The 22,504-nt window shown below is 41.2% G+C and overlaps 1 protein-coding gene across 1 annotated transcript in view; it reads left to right on the top strand.

Annotated features, from left to right (window-relative positions):
* LOC111870198 overlaps positions 1 to 22,504 on the top strand; it is a 196,856-nt gene that overhangs the window by 131,275 nt on the left and 43,077 nt on the right. The window contains exons 2-3 of the mRNA XM_023862286.2: positions 6,012 to 6,072; positions 21,539 to 21,610. Coding sequence (XP_023718054.1) covers positions 6,012 to 6,072; positions 21,539 to 21,610 — 133 coding nt within the window. The remainder of the gene's footprint in view (positions 1 to 6,011; positions 6,073 to 21,538; positions 21,611 to 22,504) is intronic.

Raw genomic sequence — 22,504 nt, forward strand, 5'->3', positions numbered from 1 at the left:
GACGGCGAGACGGACAGAGAGACGGACAGATAGATAGGTATTTCAGTCCTAGCGTTTGGTACATTTCGATTCTGATCTGTGATGAGCCAGGATGTAATATGTTACCATCTTAATTAGGTTATACATCTACATGCCTTTATGACATTGTAACTAGACATAGGATAATTGCAATGTTACGTACAGCAATGATAAGCTATAAAAACGACTTGATAATTAAATTAAATGAAGGGAACTTTCAGGAGATAAAGAGAGAAGATAGAACATGACAATGAAGGGAAAGTGAAAGAGAATGAGGTTTAGGAAAACGAGAAAAAAGATTTACAACATTTTCATGGTCCTAGGAGCAAAGATCAAGTATGCTTGTCGCAATCAGTGGCCCGTAAATCGATGTAATCACGCCGGGTCGGGAATATGAATAATTCAGGGGAACGTGTAGTCTGCGGCTTTGAAACTCTTCATTAATCTTGGTGCAACAAAGTAAAGAGGACATTAATCTTTTCAGAAATAGCGGTGCAGAAAATGAAGCGATGCTGGAAAAAGGTTGTAACCGCCTTTACTGATAAAGGAACCTTGAAGCCAGTACCGGGCAGAACTAGTCTTGGAACTCTACTGTTGTCTCTATCAGCCGGTGCAACGTCCCCAGTATCATTACAAATATAACTGAAGCTTCTTTCCTTGTCCTAAGAATATGCATAGTCTGCGCCATTGTCGTCACGGTGTTCGAAAGTCCTTAGTAACATTATGCAACATCAGATAAAATGACACGTTTCAATGTTACATGGAAAATTTTCTAGAGATGAGCCGCCGCGCATAAGTCAATATTCCACTAATGTACGGTGTTATTGGTAAGATCTAACTTTTTCACTGGCTCTACAACCCCCTTGGGCCCTGGCCTCTGATTTCTCAGTTTCATGATCATTTTACAGACGGTGGGACTCCTAAGACAAGTGATCAGATCGTCAAAGGCTTCTAGCTAAACACAGGACAACACAAATACAGAATAAACACATACACATACCAAACATCCATGCCTTGTATGGGATTCGAACCCACGATCCCGGCTTCCGAGCGAGGGAAGACAGTTCATGCCACAGACCGCTCGACCACCGTGACCAGGAAAGTCTCATGGACCCATTATTGAAAGGAACAGAACAAATGAAATATGTAAAGGTTAACATCTTCTGGTATCTGACGTCGTCTACTCGTCTGCTTGCTTCTTGCCTGTATGTTACTTGTCCTATTCTTCGACCCTGAAGATGGAAGAAGTACGTTTCTCCGAAACTTTACCGGACCGCACAGGATAACATACAAAAGTATAGTGCTTTTCATAATCACTGTTATAAGAACCTCATATATAACGAACCTACTAACTTTCATAGGTTCCGTTGTGCAGAGAGAAGAGGAAACTCTGTTCCTAGGAAATGTAGACATTGTTACTAGTAACTTTCATAGGATCCGTTGTGCAGAGAGAAGAGGAAACTCTGTTCCTAGGCAATGTAGTCATTGTTACTAGTAACTTTCATAGGATCCGTTGTGCAGAGAGAAGAGGAAACTCTGTTCCTAGGCAATGTAGACATTGTTACTAGTAACTTTCATAGGATCCGTTGTGCAGAGAGAAGAGGAAACTCTGTTCCTAGGCAATGTAGACATTGTTACTAGTAACTTTCATAGGTTCCGTTGTGCAGAGAGAAGAGGAAATGCTGTTCCTAGGCATATAGACATTGTTACTAGTAACTTTCATAGGATCCGTAGTGCAGAGAGAAGAGGAAACTCTGTTCCTAGGCATATAGACATTGTTAATATAGGCCTGGCTTCTTAATCTTCTTATCGGATTATAGGGCGCAATATACAGCGAGCATGTACAGTAGTATAATACTCACACACACAAACAGACACATGACTCCAGTTAGTCTACATTTCTCCTATCGTTACAACTCAGACATTTCACGCTTAAGAACTTTGGCCTTTTTCACTGTTCATTCATTCAAAACACGTTTTAAACATTAACTTCCCGGTTTCTCATTAGCGACGGTTTGATCTGACTCATAAATTTGGTTTTCTGAGACGTCGAGATAAGGAGAACAAATGCGCGTGATCTCTGATACACATGGAATGTCTTTTATATCTTGCAGGACTATTTGTGGCTTACGAATAATACCAGGAATACCTCGATACATTCGAATTTATCACGTGATACCTGTTGAAACCCCATACGAATTATTGGATTCTAATGAAATGTCGACGTCACTTTCTTTTTGTGGAATAACACCATAATGCATCTCACTTTCGTGATAGCTGTGTTGACTTCGATGTAGCACACTTCTTTTCAAGACCAATGGTAATAGAGAGGAACGTTTGTGGAAACATTCTCTCATGTTTGTGACTTCTGTCTACTAAGTTAGGCATTAAATTGCGCAATATGTAACTTTACCAGTTGATTTGTAGGTAAGGAAATCGGCGCAGTGCTCTGAGTGAAAGTAAGTTTGAATTGCATTGAAATATTTTAGTTCGAAAGGCACTGCATTTAAAGTTCAGGAATATTGGAGGGGGTAATGCTATGGAAATTCATTGCTTTCCATCATCATCATCATCATCATCATCATCATCATCATGGCATATTCATAATCACCACCTTCTTCTTCTTGTTCATCATAGATTAGGTCATGTGTGATCTGTTCTGTCCTCTTGAAGAATAAGCTGCTCCATCCATCTTAACTCTAGGCGTCCTATATTTCTTCTTAATTTGGGGTTGTCGCACCCATCACATTTGCTTATTACTTGCAGTGTCAAGTAGATTGTAAATTGACATTAATGGAAAAAAAAAAGGGGGTTGTGTGTTAGAATTTCGTTCGGAATCCTCCTGTCTTGCGTTCGTTGTGCCTGATATTTCCATTGTGTTCTGGATTTAAGAATTTTATTATTTAGAATAAAGATGTTCATCTCTTCCCTAATTTTAGTGTTTCTTATTTGGTCCTTCCTTGTGTAGCCTGCTACATTCCTCAAGAATCTCATTTCTGCAATTTCAGTTTTTGCTTCCCGTTTTTATTTTATTATACTCTGAATTTCGGACCTGTGTGTAATTGTAGCTACCGCCACGGCTTTATGAAATTGTACCTGTTTGTCTTTTATTATCATTTTATTCATTTTTCTTCATATTGTGCTGCATATTTGATTATTCTATATATTTTTATTTCTTAATTTCTGTTGATTGTTACTATAATTGTGTGCCCTAAGTAATTAGGGTTACTTACACGTTTAATTATGTTATTATTTATCATTATATTAGTCCTCAACTTCGTCATTCTTTTCACAGCCATTATCTTATCTACTGAAATCCTCAAATCATATAGCTGTATTATTCAGTGTCCATAGTGCTCCTTGTTGTTTATTTTCTTTATTTGTCACGATCACCTGATAATCAGCCAATAATATTGTGTTTGGAATTAAGTCCTTTGCTAAAATCTTTGATCACTTTCAGCTAGTCTTTGATGACTTTGTCAGTGTAAATATTAAATTGTATCCGTGATAAAGGACTTTCTTGCCGAATTCTTTTACTAACTTCTATCGGAGTATTACCATTTACTCTAACTCCACTTATAATTATTGTTATATTTTGCTGTATACTTTGGGCTGCTCATATTAAATGTATCGGAAATTCCTTTTCTGTTATTATTTTCCGTATTTTTATTGTAACCGAAACAAATGTTCTTACATAGTCTACGAAGAGCAAATACGCTTTTGTATTGACATGGTTTAGGGATTCGGAGGGTGGAGGGAGGTCTTCAGCAGTGTCTTGCTGCTACGAGTGGGAATGGTGGGGGACCCTAAACGATCCGTGCCAACTTCGACTTACAGTACGGATGATACCCCCTTAAAATATATGACTACATTCTTTTATATTCATTCCTGGTCATTGTCTATTGCAATATATTTGATCAAAAGTCGCTCCGGCGATACGTATAATAAAATCGGAATAAAGGACACATGCACAAGACGGTAGCTGCATCTCAGAATCCATAGGACATCAGAGGATTTCGAGAGGAAGGCTGTCGGATTGGAATTCGTAAAGTGAAAAATCGGGATATTCAGCGGGTTCAGGAAGGTGAGAGACTGGGCACTGTGGAAGTGTAGGCGCCCTCCGGAGCACGAAGACAATCGGACGTTGTGGAGGGATCGACCCCTTCCTAAACGGAAGAAAACCCTACTAGCCGTGCTGACGTAGAAAAAGTCGGATGTGGGAGCACCGGTTATTTTCCCCCCGCCATTTGGGTGGGGTGAGGGGGACTTTGGATGATGGAGATACACCTGGATCTACTGACACCTTAGCAGTGAACCGCTAGGGACGAACTGGCCTTAAGGAAGGAACGGTGGTATCTGCTGAAGAATAATTGTCGCAAGAGGAGGAACCGAACTACAAGATGACACGAGCAGAAACCCTCGGAAAAGAAGAAACGGTAATACAACTTTAGGTTATTCGGGACGAAGAACCTTAAGGAGGGAGCAATGTAACAGATTTGATTAAGACATTTTCCAGGCAACGAATCAGCAACACTTCCAAATATGTAACCTTAGAGGGAAAACTGTATTCTATGCGGTCTGCGCCAAGCAACAGCAGAACAACGGGGTTATACAATCCGTCCTAGGTAACGGCTCGGTAAACACATTTCCGCTTATCGGACCGTGCTATGCAACGCGGTGACGTAAACAACAATAGAACTTTGTTTGCTATGCGGTCTCTGCCGCGGCTATATAACGAGAGCTGTGAGCTGTAGGTTCAGAGCGTCCTGGAAGTAGGAGTACAGCAGAGTACAGGAAGTCAGCCTGTGAAAACTTCACGTGTCTATTGCAGACTTAATGTGTGTTGTAGTTCAGTGATAACTTGACGCTGATCAATCGTAACCCATTTTTTATTTGGGTGATTATAAATGACAGTGAACTTTATTTATAATTCATTTTCGGTAATTTTAAATTCAAAATTTTATATTTTGATATTACTGGAATTTTATCGTTATATATAATATCATATTCATTGTCTGGGACGTGCAATACGGTGTTTGTGTGGAAATTTCTGGATTCTGACAGGGCTAAGGAGTCTGGTCAAAACTCGTTATAATTGCCTGTGAATGAGGACCACTCAAGGGCCATAATGAGTGAGTTGCCTCCTTCAGATTTCTCCTAATGAGATGGAATGGCATGTATACCCCTAAGTCCGCACCGAGTAGAATTCGATTTTTTTGAATTCCCAGCGTGAGATGTACAAGCCATTTCCACGCTGCTAGTTTTTCACCATATTCTGAAGTATAGGGACGTGACCCTTGCTCGCTCCGAGACCCAGTTTGCAGATCAATTAATATATTGTAAATGTAAGCATTAACATACAATGAATTAACAGTGTGGTTTGGAGAATAATAAGTGAACCAACAGGAAGCTGGATCACCTCCCAGAATACCGCTTAATTTGGCACCGCTACCCTGAGTCGCATGCTAACCGACCCAGCTAGTTTCCCGTACCTGTACCAACCTTCCTCAGTTCGAGCTGTGAGAACAACTTGCAGAGGTCATCATGCACTCTCCTAAGGTAGAAACAGGTGTAGCAGCGATAGCACCATTCCGACTGAGCTGATATAACAAAGGCGGGTTGGAAAAGAGCAGTGTTAAACTTGAGTGCGATATTTATAGTTCCTGTATTAAAAATCCATTGCCAGGAAACGGATAGGGAAATCTTTGCAGAGGAATAGTCATTGCTTAGATCTGTTACATAGCAACGACTAGTGTAAGTAGATATTGAAGTTATTATTTATGTGTTATAATTACAGTAATCTTGAAAGTGTCATAATTAGTTGTAGTTACGAGTAGTGAATATCCAATAAATCGACTCGCCGATCCAAACCCGCGTCTTTAGTCACTAATACAGGTGACAATACTCTGCAATTTGACAATATATAACCTAACGGCAATTGGTATAATAGCAACCTACAGTGATATGATGAGAATTGTTTCCTTTTTCCGCAGTTCTGTGTGGCGTGGGTGTCGACGTCACCTTCCACCGTCACTCAGTGGGCATCTACATCATGTAAGAACCTTTTCACAATAAAATTACGATTACTTTAGCTTATCTGTAAATAATTTAATGTATATTTTTTATTTAAATTTGAGTGCACGAACTCCTTATGCAGCCTTGTAGGCTCGTGCTGTGGCAAGAGAAGGGAAACTGTAGGACACTGCTAGAAGTTATGTATTCTTCACTGTGTATGCTGACATTGCTGACTATTGCAGACCCACAAGACCGTAATCAATTATCATGTATTCACAAAGTAACATATGGTGTAATGTATTTTTGATGCTGGGGCCACGTGGTAGAGTAGTTGGTTGAGGCACTGCACTACAAGCTGGAAGGTCGCGGATTCGATTCCCGATTATGTCATTGGATTATTTAAAATTGAACTAATCCTTCCAGCTACACTATGGCCCCCGAGGTCGACTCAGCCTCTAACAGAAATGAGTACCAGAAGTCTTCCTGGGAGGTAAAGGGCGGCAGGCATGAAAGGTTGACAACTTCACCGCTGTCTGTGAGCCGATTGTTTGTAAAATGTGGGACCCTCGACGTCTCACAACCCTATGGGCCTCCACTACAGGGATAGCTTTACTTTTTACTGTGTACATTATGTTATGAAGTAGGCTTACGCCAGTGGCCCAGCAGCTCACGATCTGAGGCTGAACTAACGCTGAAGCTGCAGATTCGAATTCAGCCCAGAGAATTGATTACATAAAGAATATGCGTTTCCTTATCACCGTCTGCATTTTACTTTGGCCAGTATTTCGCAGTTTGGGGAAGCAGCCGTAATTTGCCTCCAGTCATACAAGTATAATTTCTGGAACTCATTTGGAGGTTTAAATAAATGAAAGAATTGCAGGATACAACAATATGACGAAATTCAATTTTGCAAGTATATTTTGTGGTTGGAATTAGACGGGCGATACCTGTCCGAATGCCTTCGACTCTTTGAAAGCTTTTGCAGTCCCAATCCTTTTATTTTCCCTCTTAGGCAGCTTTACGGCAGCTTCAGCAGAATGCTAATTCGAGGTTCTAATGAGCATTCCTGCTACCAATTCGTATACTCACCAAAGCAGTGACACTTCGGAATAGTAAATATTTGTAAGATTTGAAGTTTTCACGGCGGTGACTATGAAGAATGCCATCTTATTGTATGTGGATATAGATATAGTATAAACCGACGTTTCGGAGGAACATATTCCCTCCATCTTCAGGAGAGGAGGAAAAAGAAAAAATCCGCGAGGGAGGAACCAGCTGGAGCAGGGAAATATTTATATTCCTGTTATTTGTAGTTGTTAAATATGGTACTAATATTCCTCTGAGAACAAATTTCCTGCCCTCAAGAGGGTACTACAGAGAATATTTGCACCTAGGACAAATATCGAATCAAAGAACTCTGAACTTAGGAAACTAAATACATTTTCTTAGTAATGACGAGATATTTAAATCGAGGAGCTTTACTTTTAGCACGATTGATAAAGCAAGAAACAGAGTTTTGATGGTTCGGTTTCTTGCAAAGTGGCCGGTTGAAGAAGAACGAAAGAAACAGATGTTAACACAAATTTTACACAAAAATAGGGTTTCGTACTGTGTTTCAGCGTGCTTTGAGCTATCTGATATTATCCCCATGTCATATGGTACGAGGTCACTTCGGAGGCCCTCTAAACAACATAAGCTAATAGTGAAGCGACGTTAGTAACAAGCGTCCATCTGTACCAATTCTTATCCTCACAGCATATATCAGCTGTATAAAAATTCATAAACATCTCGCTATATTTATCACTCAAACTGAAACAACTGAGACTGGAAGTAACAGAGGTAAAGCTATCCCTGTAACAGGCCGTGGAAGTCCATAGAATTGTGAGACATAGAGGCTCCCACACCTTCTAGATAGTCGGCTCACAGATGGCGGTAATGTTGTCAGCCTTAAGGCCAGTCGCCCTTTACCCACAGGAAGATTCTTGTTACTCATCTCTGTTAGTCTTAGTCGACCCCGGGCCCGCCGGAAGTATTATGTCTGTTAAAAAATCCAGTTTCCTTTTCGGGAATAGAAACCGCGACCCTTTGGCTCGTAGCATAGTGCCTCACCCAACTATACTGCAACGAACTGACAAAATGTGTCTCCATGAAAATCCCATGGGGCTAGGCACTTGCTAACTGGAGCGCTGCATCCCCAGCCACAACTCTGCTAATTTATGTTGGCTACGACCAGCACAGCGAAACTGTAGGTGAATGCAGAAATCGGGCACTATTCTGAGGCAGTTTAATATACTGCATATCAATACACCATTTTTTCTCCTATATTCATATCGATATCAGCCCCGTGTTATTCCTGGAAACAACCTTAGACAGTTCAGTTTAGTTCACATCATATTCCTTTATTAGGGGGCACACGGTAGCGTGGTTGGTTGAGGCGCTATGCTACAAGCCAGAAGGTCGCGGGTTCAAGTCCCGATGAGGTCACTGGATTATTCAGGTGACCTAATCCTTCCAGCCGCACTATGGCCCTGGGGTTCACTCAGCCTCTAACAGAAATGAGTACCAGGAATTAATTAAATAATTTTCCTGGAGAGCTAAGCGCGGCCGGCGCGTAAGGCTGACAACCTTACCGCCATCTGTCAGCCGATTGTCTAGATAATGTGGGACCCTCAACGTCTCACAACCCAATGGGCCTTCACGGCCTGGTACAGGGATAGCTTTACTTACTTTACTCGAGCGTAAGTAGCCTGGATGCAGTGAAATATAAATGGATTATTCCGAATCTACCCAGAATCTGTAGACGATCACCAATCGAGAGAAAATGTTATGATGCACGTGGTACGAAGCCTATAAGCTGCTCAGAGAAGTGAAAACTGAAGTAGGAAGTGCCCCGGCATCGTCACTTGAGTCTATGCCATATAATTAAGTTTGGAGAGAAAGGGCTTACTGACTGATACCTGCTGTGTATCGACAGCGGAGCTTTGCCCGGGTTCACGTTGAATAAACAGCCGTCAGGTGCAGAGGCGTACCTGAACCGTTATATCTGTAACGATCCTCTGTTTGTTCGTAAGTTCTAAAAATGCATACCATGGAAATCGAAGTTTCATAATTGTCCTGACAAAAAGCCTCTATTGAACAGTGTCTCGAGGCTGATCAACACTGTTCATATCCTAAAGATAAGATGCATCCTTAGATTCAGCATCCAAAATTGTGTAATCATTGCTTGCTAGCATCCAAAATTGTGTAATCATTGCTTGCTGCCAATACATTGTATGTGATCTGTTAATTTTATTCTCTGTGTTTAATCAAACCAATAATAATAAGTGAAAACTAAGAATTATGAACCGTCTGACTGCGTAAATTTCTGAAGGTACATTTTACTATTCCTTTGTGGGGGGGGGGGATATCTCACCACTTTTTCAAACACCTTCAATCTGCGTTGATTAAGGGAGCAACTGAAACAATGCATCTAATTTCAGTTTTGGACACAAATAAGGTCAAAATATTCTGCAGTAAAAAGTACAAACACAAATTTCGTTACTACATGCAATAAATATATCTAGATCCACATATTTATACAGAACTGAATCTAGCTCAACTGTACCTCTGAATGTAATATGGGACCAAGTAGTTGATCGTAGTTTTTCTCAGACCTTTCCTTCCATTACTGATTCTGATAACAGTACCATCTAAACTTACTACATCTAAATCCTAACATTTACAAGGGCGGGGTACCGCCATTGCCACCATCGAAATCACAGTAAGTCTTAATGGGATCCCGTGTCATAGCCCAGGCGGTTAATTGCTGGCTTCCCACCCAGACGGCCCGTGTTCCATCCCAGGTCAGGTCGTTTGCGATTTGTGGTGGATAAAGTGGCACTGGGGCAGATTATGCGAGTACTTCGGCTTCCCTTGACAATTCTCATTCCATCAGCTGCTGCACATTCATCAACACATATCATCTGGGGCTGGTACAATAGGCGAAAAGCGGCCGACATGCTAAGTGGACTCAGTTTCACCCCACCCCAAGAGGGTAGATTTGCAGCTGTTGTTGTGCCAGAGGAATGGCTCGGCGGTTCTTACTGGAACCCTTGTGAGCACGGTATAATTTAGGGCCTAGATCTCCTGCACTGCGGACGTCGATAAATTTCGTACTTGATGAAATTGCTTCTAGGAATGTTGGCATCACTGATAGTAACTGGATTTATGATCATAATGGCTTGTCATCCCGGCTTGCTTGTTACCTTGGGGACATTGGTATGGGAGGAGAAAATGTGGGCACTCTATCAGTTCTCGTCTTTCATATCGCGATAAAGTAAATTTGAGGCTGAATCAGTATTACACCTTCTTCAGTTCTAACGCTCATGACTTCCAACTTCATACAAGTAAGACTTGAGGTTTTCAAGGCTGTGACTATGAAGAAAGCCGTCTTCTGGGATGTGGCGCCGTGTAGATATTGTGTTAACCGACGTTTCGGAGGAACGTATCGCCTAGATCTTCAGGGTAGAAGACAAGTAATCCACGAGTAAACCAGCAGAGCAGGTGCAACAGATTGCGTCCAGTCGAGTATTGGGCAGACAGGCCGTTCTGTGGACACGAGCTTGAAGGAGCATCAACGGCACATCCGTCTCGAACATCCAGACAAGTCAGCTGTGGCTGAACACAGCATAGATTTGGGACACCGCATTCAGCCTTTATGTTAAATGGAAGCTCGTATGGTGTAATTTGAGCTGTAAATAAATTCTGATCGTTATAATTCAATATGTGCTCTTAATACCATATCTGACCAAAATCTGATCTTGTTAATCGAAGTTGTTTCCAGTTATAATTCCCTTAAAGAACTGTAAGTTGCTTCGTGTTTTTTAATAATATTACTCTCGTATTATTACAGCATTGATGTCATATTTCATAAAAGGAAACTTCGTTTTCCTTTCGTCAGGTTCTTTGAGAGTGAGAAAGTATCAAGCCATTTGTGACGGTTATAAAAGAATAAAATAAAATGAATTCGTATTTTGGATACTCCTTTACTGGAACGTCTTCTCTGTGATTCTTAGTAAGTCTATTTTCAATACGCTGTTTGACCGCGCCATAGCTCTAGCAGTTAGTCGCTGGCTTCCCACTACGGCGGCCCGAGTTCGAGTCCGGGTCTGGGCAAGTGGGATTTCTGGTGGGCAAAGTGGCGCTGGGGCGGGTTTTCTCTGAGTACTTCGGTTTCCCTTGCCAATCTTCATTCCACCAAATTCTCCATCATCATAATCACCCGGGGCAGGAGCAATAGGCCAATCAGTGGCCGACGTGCCGAGTGAACCCTTTTGGACTCCACTATGCGAAAATTCAATACTCTGTTAGTCATCATGACTACGTATTACCAAATTACTAATATTTTGTGGATTTTTTGCGTTTAGTTCTTCCAGAGTTCAAAAATGGGGAAAATATGAAACAAATTATGCAAGAATTGTCACTCCCAATATGGCTTCTTGATATCATTTATTTCAAGCAACAACTATCAGATAGTTCTATATGTATTAATTTAGTTTCGAAAAGGGTCATTTTTTCTATGATTATTTTTTATCACAGTGCGACAGCACAAGTCCTGACAAATTTCGGGTCAATCTGGATATTGCGACCCGTCTGCGAGAGGTAGCTTTCGGTGTGCATTGTGATGTTAAGTAGCTTATTTCCTCGGAACATTCATGTGCTAATGTAATCCGCATGTGTGTAAGAAGAGGAAAAATTTGAATTGCACATAACTTTAGCCCCACTGTCCATAACCACGCAACAGTTCGCATTCTGAATGTTAAGTATATAGGCATGTCCCTCATCACTAATGGTCCTTACGATTGACGCTGCCGTAAGAAATTGTGAGAAAGAGAAGTTGTTTTCCTTCTTGAAGTTCCCATTTCATTTCGCCTCAGAGCATAAGTCTGTAGTGCATGTCAGACTCTTGAATTATTTACCCAAGTTAAAGCGGTAGAGGTGTCGGTCACGGTAGCCTCGCGGTCTAAAGCATAAACTGTCTTCGCTCTCTCGGACGCTGAGATCGTGGGTTCGAATCCCACTAAGGGCATGGTGTGTGTATGCGTTTATTCTGCTTTTGTGTTGTCCTCTGTTTAGTTAAAGGCCTTGTGACGGGCTGATCACTCGTCCAAGGACTCCTACCGACTCTGAAAAATGAGTATGGCCTGGAAGAGTAAATAAAAAAAAAGCGGTATACTCGTAGGTACTCTTCTCGAATTCTGGCCGGGGCTAACTGTACTCATTAACAGATTTCGTGGCTTATTTCTCTCATGTCATTCCTGCTTAAAAGATACCTTTCTGACATTTATTGCTTTTTTCCATCGAATTTACTTGAAACTGAGAAGGGTGTATAACATTCGAGGCATAATGTCAGAGGTGCAAGAATCATTAGAGAAGTGTTTCTGAGTTTTCTAGTCACAGACTTAGCGTTCACCTCTTCAACAATGACTTCAACTCAACTCAGACTGCGTGCTATGCCGTATTATAAACTCGGAACACATACTATGCGGCATTCTAATGGATTGCCTGTAGCCAGCGAGGCTCTGTTTTCCTTTTTATGTGCGCCTGTTGGCTGTTGTAGTCATGAAATGTGGAGAGAAAGGAAGGCCTGTGTTATTGGCCATGCTACCGTCTCTGGGTAGATCACTCTATGACCAAGGGAGTTACATGTTAGTTGGCATATACAAGGTAAAGGTAAGAAGTAAAGTTGTCCCTGGGCTTAATTAATTAAGCACTACGCCATGAAGGCGTATTGGGGAGCAGATGTATAGACCTAAGTTTTCTTGACCTCAGCATTAGTTGGAGATGACTTGTCAGCTTCACGCACTGGCCACTTTACTCCCGGGGAAAGAGCTCCCGGTACCCATTGAATAGGAGATAGGATGGACCCCAGGGTCGGTCTGGACAAGATACAGAAATGAAAATTCTTGATCCTAAAAAGACTCGAACTCCGACCCTTCGGTCATCCAACCCACAACCAGTCGCTATTTAATTTTTTTTTTTTAATTCGCTCAGTGGGGGTGGGGGTGGAGTCCAATTGGGTTCAATCGGCAAGGCGGCCACTGATTGGCCTATTGTAGCCTGCCCAGGGTGATTATGATGATGGAGAATTTGGTGAAATAAAGATTGGCAGGGGAAATCGAAGTAATCGGAGAAAACACACACCAGCGCCACTTTGTCCACCACAAATCCCACTTGACCAGACCCGGCCCCGCGCCGTGGGAAGCCAGCGACTAACCTCTTGAGCTATGGCGCGGCCATTAGCCAGTCGCTATACTGACTACGCTAGGCATACACAAGGACTCTTTCTTTGACTGTTTTAGCTGTTTTGTATACAGATGAAGTTATCAAGACTTATACAGGCCCCTTCGCTGTGTGTTTTGCAGTGTATGAAATGCGTATTGCACGTACTCAGTGGAGGTAGGCTAACCGCTGCGTTACATTTTGTTCCTTAAACACGTGACACACAAAGTCGAACGGCTGGATGTTTCAGAATGAGTATGAACGGATGTGGAAGGGTCAAGACGTGATTTGTTTTAGAGTATTGCCCTAATATTTTTTGCAAGGAAGGAAGGAGGAGAGGAAGGAGCAAAAGTTGGCACTATCTTCGCCGACAAGCGGCGGTCGCTCGGTCGGTATAATTCGCTTACAGATTAAAGCCACGAAATTTGTTTTTTGTTTCTGTTTGTTATAAAATTGAATTTTGCATAAAAAACTACTGGGTACAAAGCGACATAAACTCACGAAGAGATTAAAAACTGATTTCCTGTATATAGTTTCTTCCATGGCTAGTACAGCATGATTCATGGCTGGCGAATCATGGCGTCTCAACCAGTCATGTAATTTAAAATGTTGTCAAATTCAGTGAATTGGAGAAGTAAGATGATCCTAGTTCCTGTAAGCAAAATACTGTAAATTTAATTCATATTTCTCAGACTCGAAAGCAAAGAAATTATTTGGTTACATGTTTATACGATGCGGACTGTATCAATTTTCCTCCTTGTTCTCTTCGAAACATCAATCCTATGGCCATCTTTCCACGTCGGCCAGATAATACACGCGGTGACATTTAATGGACAAGATTTTATATATTACTCTCAGACGACCAGCACATGATTCGAATGGGCAAGACGACGGCTTATGAAGGCGGAGGAGTAAGGGCACGCAAAAATGAGCAATTGAAAGAAGCGAGAGATCATTTTCAAGAACAGGTTCCTATACGCATTCAATAGATGATTTTATGCCTCTCAGAGACGTACTGGGTTAACAGCCATGATCGAGCTACCAGTGTTTGCCAGTGTGTAATTATATGCTAGCGTTTGCTTCACTCTTTGTATGGAATTCCACACGAATGGAGCCTCAGTAGCGCACCATATCTGGTGGTCGTACTGAGGCTGTTGCATGTGCCATTCTCCCTGCGCAAAGAGCAATTGTGTCTGTGTTTGCTGATAGCGACGGATGCGTAGGAAGAATCAAATGACGCATGTGCATGCAAGATATGGAAAGATCTGATGTATGTAACAAGGATTCAAGCGTGTTAGCTTTGTTGTTATGCGCTGTTCTCTAGTGCTGTGATGAGAGTGATCGACGTCACTGTAAATATTTTGAGGTTTATGCCACTGGTTACTTATTTAAACCAAAGCCAGTGAAATTCATTTTTATCGATTATTATATTATTTAACTATATGCTACGTCTATATAGGTTATGTATAAATATGTGATACTGTGATTGTGAATGATGAATTCGAAAAAATGGGGAAAGAAGCGGTCGTGGCCGATTGTATGTAATTTTCCTGTAGTTTTCCTACACGTATCGAATAAAATAACGAGAGATTTTTTTTAGTTTCTTGCGGTGGAATTAGACTGAGTCCAATTGGTACGTCGGCCACTGTTTGGCTTATTATACTAGCCTCAGATGATAGATGATGATGATGATGATGATGATGATGATGATGATGAGTGTGAAGCAGTCAGTGGAATGAGAATTGACAGGGGAAACCGAAGTACTCGGAGGAAACTTACCCCGGCGCCACTTTGTCCATCGCAAATCCTACATGTCCTGACCTGGGGCTGAACCGGAGACGCCGCGGTGGGAAGCTGGCGACTAACCGCCTGATCTATGGAGCGGCCAATGACAAATCCTTAGTCAGAACAGCCAATGTGTAGGCCGAGATTAGAACCAAGAAACTTTCGAATGCGAAGCAGGGTAGCAACTTTCTTTTCTTATTCTGGTAGTATAGATATATCTAGAATGCGTGGTAAAGTAGCAGGCGAGAGAAATCGCCGAGTTAATACTTACACGACTAATTTATTCGCTCTGCGAATTAGTGGTTGAGTGATTAATTAATTGAAAGGATAAATGGTATTTGTTGTCTGGTTAAAAGATTTTACGTGAAAAAGGACGCAGTCTATAACAAGGCACTCTGCTGAAATTAATGTGGAATGAGTAAAGACTGCCACAACTTCCTAAATTAGGATCTCAGATTCTCTGGTCGAGATTACGAGTGTTCCTCCCGAATATACGCGAGGCGCATTGCCGCAAATAAGACACAGGCATGATTATGAATGGAGATTCTAGGGGTCCACTCAGCCTCTTGAGGATAACTGAGAAGCTATTTCAAGGAAATAGCTGCTCCGGGATAGAAAACCGAAATTAACGGCCGCGGGGATCCGTTGCGCTGACCACGCGACACCCTCTATCCGCTAAAGTTGGCACTATTATTATTATTATTATTATTATTATTATTAGAAGGGGTGGGTTTCCCCATGCACTTAGACCAGTTATTGGTCCATTGTGCGTCCCCCTTTAATCTCTACTGTCGCCATAACCCACCGTTACTGGTGCGTGCTATCAGCCCCGTTCAGCCAACGAGGGCGGGCGTCGGTACTGATATTTCCCCAATCTACCAGAGGGCGGGAAATTGTTGCCTAATCTTGCTCAGAGGTCTCCTAGAGACATGAGAATCTTTTACGTGCCGTAAATCTACGACACGGGAGGAGGACTTGTTCCCTGAATTTTTCCGCCCTTAAAAATTCCACGACCTCCGCCGGGTTTGAACCCGCGGAGTTTTTTGTTTCTTTCTAGCGGATGTGTAGCGTACTCCACACGAAATCGTGGAAGTTAAAAGTAAGTAATCTATAGGTCTGGGAACAAACTCTAAACGTTTTCGTAAACATGGCTCTCTTCAGGAAGCTCTTGTTATATACCAAGTATATGGCCACGCCATAGCTCAGGCGGTAAGTCACTGGCTTCCCACCATGACGGCCCGTGTTCGTTCCCAGGTCTGGTCATATGGGATTTGTGGTGGACAAAGAGGTGCCGGGGTAGGTTTTATCCAAGTACCTCGGTTTCCCTTACCAATTCTCATTCTATTGACTGCTTGACACTCATCGTCGTCATCATCATCACCTATCAACCGGGGCTGATACAATAGGCCTAAGAGTGGCCGACTTGCCAAGTGGACTCAGTTTCACTCCACACTAAGAAACTAAAAAAAAACAAAACCAAATATGGAAAAAAGGATAAAAATTTTTTCTATTCCTTAAAATTTGATCACCATTTCTTTGTCACGACAAATGTATTGCATCTCTAATATCCGAGGAAGGCAGTTAGGATGACGGAGCTGTATTACACGCTGCACAACAACCGACAACTGTAAACTCGTAAAGGAATTTCTTCTCATTTGAAAATACCGACATAAATTTCACTAGGAATTTCGCAGTGGGACTTTTTCCAACTCAGGAATGGGCAATAGAAGCCAGATTTATTAAGGAATATATAGCTTTATGGTTTATTTTTCCTTGCGTGGAGCGTGGTTAAGTGACACTCTTAATAATGTGGAGTGTAATTAGATGTTCATTGAACAACTCGGTGAACCTGTCGAAGTTACTATAAAGTCGTTCCTTATACATGAACATCACGCGATTAAATACACATTTTCTCCTTCGTGAATTATGACAGTTTAATTTGTTACACGTAAACACGTAAGTATAAAATATTGTTTGAATTACTTGTGCTTGAATGTTCCAACACACCAGAGCCTTAGCGCTTCAAGTCATGCTTCAAACTTCCATGAATGTAAGCCTTTCTTAGCGGGAATTTATGGAAAGATACATTCCTAACTAACTACACATAGCAGAATCTTCTTCAGAAACAAATATTCTCTCAGGTAATAGAGAATTCCTCGACCTTTATGGAAGCTATGATCATTTTCACAAGATCAGCCACTAAATTATCCTCAACCAGATGAATCCAGTTCTCATTCTCACACAAAATTTGTTTAAGATCAATTTTAATATTATTATACATTCTACTTCTAGGTCTTGCAAGTGATATAATAATTTTACGTTTTAAAAATAAAGTTTTGTATGCATTTCTGATCTCTCGAGCATATTATATGCCCATTTAAATTTTCAGAACCTTTTGTCTTCTCGTCTGCTGTCTAAAACAAAAATATTAGAATATAAGAAAATATAATTTTGCTTGTTTTTCTGTATGGTTGTGACCTCGGTATCTGACATTAAGGGAGGAACATAGACTGAGGGTGTTTGAGAACAGGGTGTTGAGGAGAATATTTGGACCAAAGAGAAATGAAGTGACAGGAGGCTGGAGAAAAGTGCATAATGAAGAGCTTCATATCTTGTACCCTACTCCTAGTATAATTAGAATGATCAAATGAAGGAGGATGAGATTGACAGGACATTAGCACGAATGGGGAGAAGAATGGATATAGGATATTGGTGGAAAATCCAGAAGTAAAGAGCCACTGGGAAAACCAAGACATAGGTGGGAGAAGAATATTAAAATTGATCTTAGAGAAATACGATTGGATTTATCTGCTCATGATAGGGACCAGTGGAGAGCTCTTGTGAACACGGTAATGAACCTTCGGGTTCATAAAATACTGGGAAGTTCTTGAGTGGCTGCACGGTTGGCAGCTTCTCAAGAAGGGCTCATCTCCATGAGTGATAATATATATTTCCTTAAAAGTTCAAATTATGAAACATCTCATTATGCAGTTATGTGAATCACTATATTTTTCTTAGATCTAGACATTCTCTTCTGCAATCTGTTTTCAAACACGTCTATGAACTTCCCTTGTAGAGAGACCCCCTGTTTCATATCCATATAAAATATCAAGGAGAATTATGGTAATTTGTCAACAAATTCTAACAGTTTAGCTGCCATTTTGAAGCGAAAACTAAAGGAGCTAAATCACTATAGACATATTCCAGAACGTTTCGTACATTTCTTTCGATACAAATCATCACGTTTTCATCTAAGCTCCCGAAGCTGAATTCCACCTCAATAACGTTTCGAAATTCGGCACTTGTTCCGTTTTTCTCTGAGCAGGATATCCTACTAAGGTACGAACTGCCTCTGACATACATGGCCTTCCGCCCCTTTCATCCTTGACAGAGAGGAAAATATTCTCAGGAAATCAGCTTTCGAGAGATCCACGTGGAAGTCTCACATCTGCTGTTCCATCCCGTCTTCATCGAACTTCTGGAATGTGTTACATCTGCTGTGCTCCGGCTCTCTGTGCGTGTATGTGTACCGATATGTGTTAAGGGCGTGACAGATACCGGAATCTCAGTCTTTGAGAAATTAGTATATGGAACTTCAGTTTAGGCCATATGTCTCTTACTTACGGTAGAAGCCAAAGTAAATATTATAGCTATACCGTGGCGATATATGTTTATGTATGTATGTATGTATGTTTGTAGAGTACAGGTAAATTGTCATGCAGTCTTAGCTTCCTCATTATATCGAAGAGCCTTACACCCTGTTCTTAAAGATGAGTTAAGTACGGAATAGACTATAGTGACGTTTATGTTATGCAATATTGGCACGTGATGGAATGACTATAGACGGTTTTGGATTGATGATTGGATTTAGTAAGCTCTTTTATAAATCGTAACTACAAGTAAGGATTATGTTTCCACTTTCTACACACTTCACAAATTACTATAGGACACACTAGGTCTTATCAGTCGGCTACAGCCTTGACTAGCCGTTGCTTGATACAGGATTTCAACGGCGGAATTTTGCCTTGCTCTAGGTTCCCGAACTGTCACCGACCTCAGCTACATAATTCATTGAGTACATTAGAAGAATTGTTCGATGACAGGATCATTAGTACAGGATTGTGGCCTCCAAAATAGCCGGCTCTTAGTGCCTATGACTTTTATTTATGGGGGAACCTAAAAGGAAATGTATACAAGAACAAACCTAGCACCGCTGAAGCTCTCCAGAACAAGGCAAGGAATGAGGTTTCTTCGATTTCGGCTGACGAATTACAGCGGGTTTCGCAGGGGTTCCTTCGAAGATGCGAGGCGTTTGTAAGTGCCGCTGGTAAATTTTTTTTAGCATTTTCTGTAACACCTGGGACTTTCCTTCTCATTCTACCTTTCCGTTTCTTACGTTACATTAACGGAAGGTTTCAAGCCACAGAATGAGGGCGGGTATTTCAGTAGTGGTTCTGAATACAAGTTCGCGTTTACCTCCTCCGGAACTGAGTGGCTACAGCTAGCTGAAAATACGAGGGGTAAGGCCGAGTAAGTAGCCGGCTTACTTACGGTACGAGGTTTCCTGTTAATGTGAACGCTCTGTAATTTACAGACAACCGGCAATGCGCTTCTTTTCCCGTATTTATTTGTCTTCATTTTCACTATTCTCCTCTTCTTACCTTTCCTTAGAAATGTAGGCGAGGTTCTCACAACGGTGAATATGAATACGCCATATAATCTGTTGAAATTCAACTTTTCGGAAGAATATGTCGCTTCCACCTTCGCGGTCGAAGAATAAACCAAGCAAGAAAACCACTATGAATCGGGTAGAAATTTATATACGTTTTAGTAGTTTTACCGGCTTCATTCTGGTTTCTTGCTTGGCTTTTCCTTCCAACTGTTTCTCCAAATGCTCACTTTCATTAGGCTACATGGCATTATATCCCAGAAGAGAGATCTCTCGATTCATAACTACTTCCATTAAGCAAAGTTCTTGAGAATTTAATACTCTCTGCTAGTCACGAAATTTTCTGCCTTTTATAACATCCGAAGATTCATTACCATGTTCATAAGATCAAATCACGAATCAGTTAAACAAGTACATATTCTCACACCCTATTACAACAAGACCAATTTTTAATATTATCCTATCTTTTACATTTAGTTATCTCAAGTGGTTTTCAGATTGTCCTTCTAAACTTATCGTTTATTGCTAGTGGGGTGGGACTAAGGCCCTTGTCCTGCGGCCACTTCTGGGCTATTGGACCAGCCCCAGATGAAAGGTGAGGGTGATTGTAGAGCAACGGGTGAAATGAAGATTGGCAGGGGAAACCGAAGTACTCGGAGAAAATCTGCCCCAGCGCCACTTTGTTCACCACAAATCCCACTTGACCAGACCCGGGCTCGAACCTGGACCGCCGCGGTGGGAAGCCAGCGACTAACCGCTTGAGCTATGGCGCGGCTGGAGTCAAACTTATTATATACTTCACTCTCCTAATCCTCCTTAATCTCATCTCCTTAAAATACTAGTGAAATATGGTCTTCTGTGTTATGGCACCAAATAATAGAGTCAGTGGTTACCGACGTTTCGGTGAAATATGCTGCCTATCTTTGCAGCTGCCCTGAACATACAGTGTGTTTTCCGGAAATATTAGCAACCGCCTACCAGATTATATGGTTCCATACCATGGAAGACCGCAGTCTAAAACTTAATCCCCGTGAAAACCTCAAATATAATATTAATGAAGAGCATAAATTATGAAGCTTCTCATTATACAGATTTTCCTGCTTTCAATTGCTTCCTGTCTCTTAGGTCGAAATATTCTCCTCAACATCCTGTTCATAAACACTGTCCTTAGGATAGTGACTCACAGTACACAAAGATATATAGATAATATCAAACATTTATCTAATTAAATTCTCTTGATTTTTAATTGTTTTGATTAGGCAACTGTTTATTGAGATGAAAGTAAAATTGTCTTCAACCAATGCTGTCGCCTTTTTTCGCCCCGGAAATGACACAAGGGCACATTTTACGTTTGTTGTTATAACAGTTAATTCAAAGGGGGCACGCGGTAGCGTATTCGGTTGAGGCGCTATGCTACAAGCAGGGAGGTCGCTGGTTCAAGTCCCGCTGAGGTCAATTGACCTAATCCTTCCAGCCGCAATATGGCCCTGGGGTTCACTCAGCCTCTAACAGAAATGAGTACCAGGAATAAGCTAAATAATTTTCCTGGGTAGTAAAGCGCGGCCGGCGTGTAGGGCTGACAACCTTACCGCCATCTTTGAGCCGATTGTCTAGATAATGTGGGACCCTCAACNCCTATGGGCCTTCACGGCCTGGTACAGGCTTAGCTTTACTTATTTTAATAGTTAATTCAGGAGCAAGAAATTAATGTATCAGCGTTAAGGTGTACTCGTTGGATATTGTTTCACCAGTTTGGTCTCTCTGTCAGTGTCTGTTTCCCGCTTGTTGCAGAATAGGAGCAGTTGTGGTGTTCTTCCTGGAAATCACGTGGGCAGTGACGTTGTTCCTACAAGTGTGCCTCAGGTACGTGCTCTTGTTCTCTCGTCACCGATCTTTATATCCTAACGTACTTATTTAGAAAAAAGTAAAATAAAATTATGCTTATTGAATTAACTTATCGTTTGCGTGTGTGCGTGTCTGCATGTGTATTCACACCCAGCAATGTTTGAATACCTCAACCGATCTTTATGAGACTCGGTATGTATATCATGCCACCTGAGGCCATGTAAAAGGCACACTTTATAAATCCCTCGCATCAGTAATACCAACAATGTAGTTTTTAAATTTTTTGAGGCAGTAACCTTAATAACAATTGGATACCTGAATCGGTTCGTCGTGAGGCCATCTAAACATCGTACTTCATAAATTCCTACCATCAATAATACCAACATTGTAACCTCTCAAGTTGTATTTATTTTTGCTAATTGATTACGCTTGTATACTAAAATTTCTTTATACTTGTCATGTCAAATACTCAAATTGTAGTGAAAAGAAGATAGACGATAAGTTCTTCCCAGAATTTCTTGTTTATCATACAGGGTCTCTGATATCCTAGTCAGCTGCTGATTACTTAACTCGATTGGAATATGAACATACAAACATTTGAACTGATAACGAAAATACAAAATTCAGCTACTGAACACGATAATCCGACACTCTTTTGTTTCCTTCTATAAAGTTTATTTTCTCCTCTTGTCTTTAGCCTTTCCGACTAATATTCCATATGCATTTCTCTTCTCTCACATGCCCGCCCATCTACCGTCACCCTATTTCCCCTTGCTCGTCCTAAAATATTTTTATGGGTACAAATTATGGAACTTATTATTATGAAATTTTCTGCTATCGTCTGTTTCTCACTTCAATTTAAGCTTCCTGTTCTTGAAGAGTTTCAATTTATGTTTATTTATTTATGGAAAC

This window comes from Cryptotermes secundus, unplaced genomic scaffold (genome assembly GCF_002891405.2).
Source record: "Cryptotermes secundus unplaced genomic scaffold, Csec_1.0 scaffold779, whole genome shotgun sequence".
NCBI lineage: Eukaryota > Metazoa > Arthropoda > Insecta > Blattodea > Kalotermitidae > Cryptotermes > Cryptotermes secundus.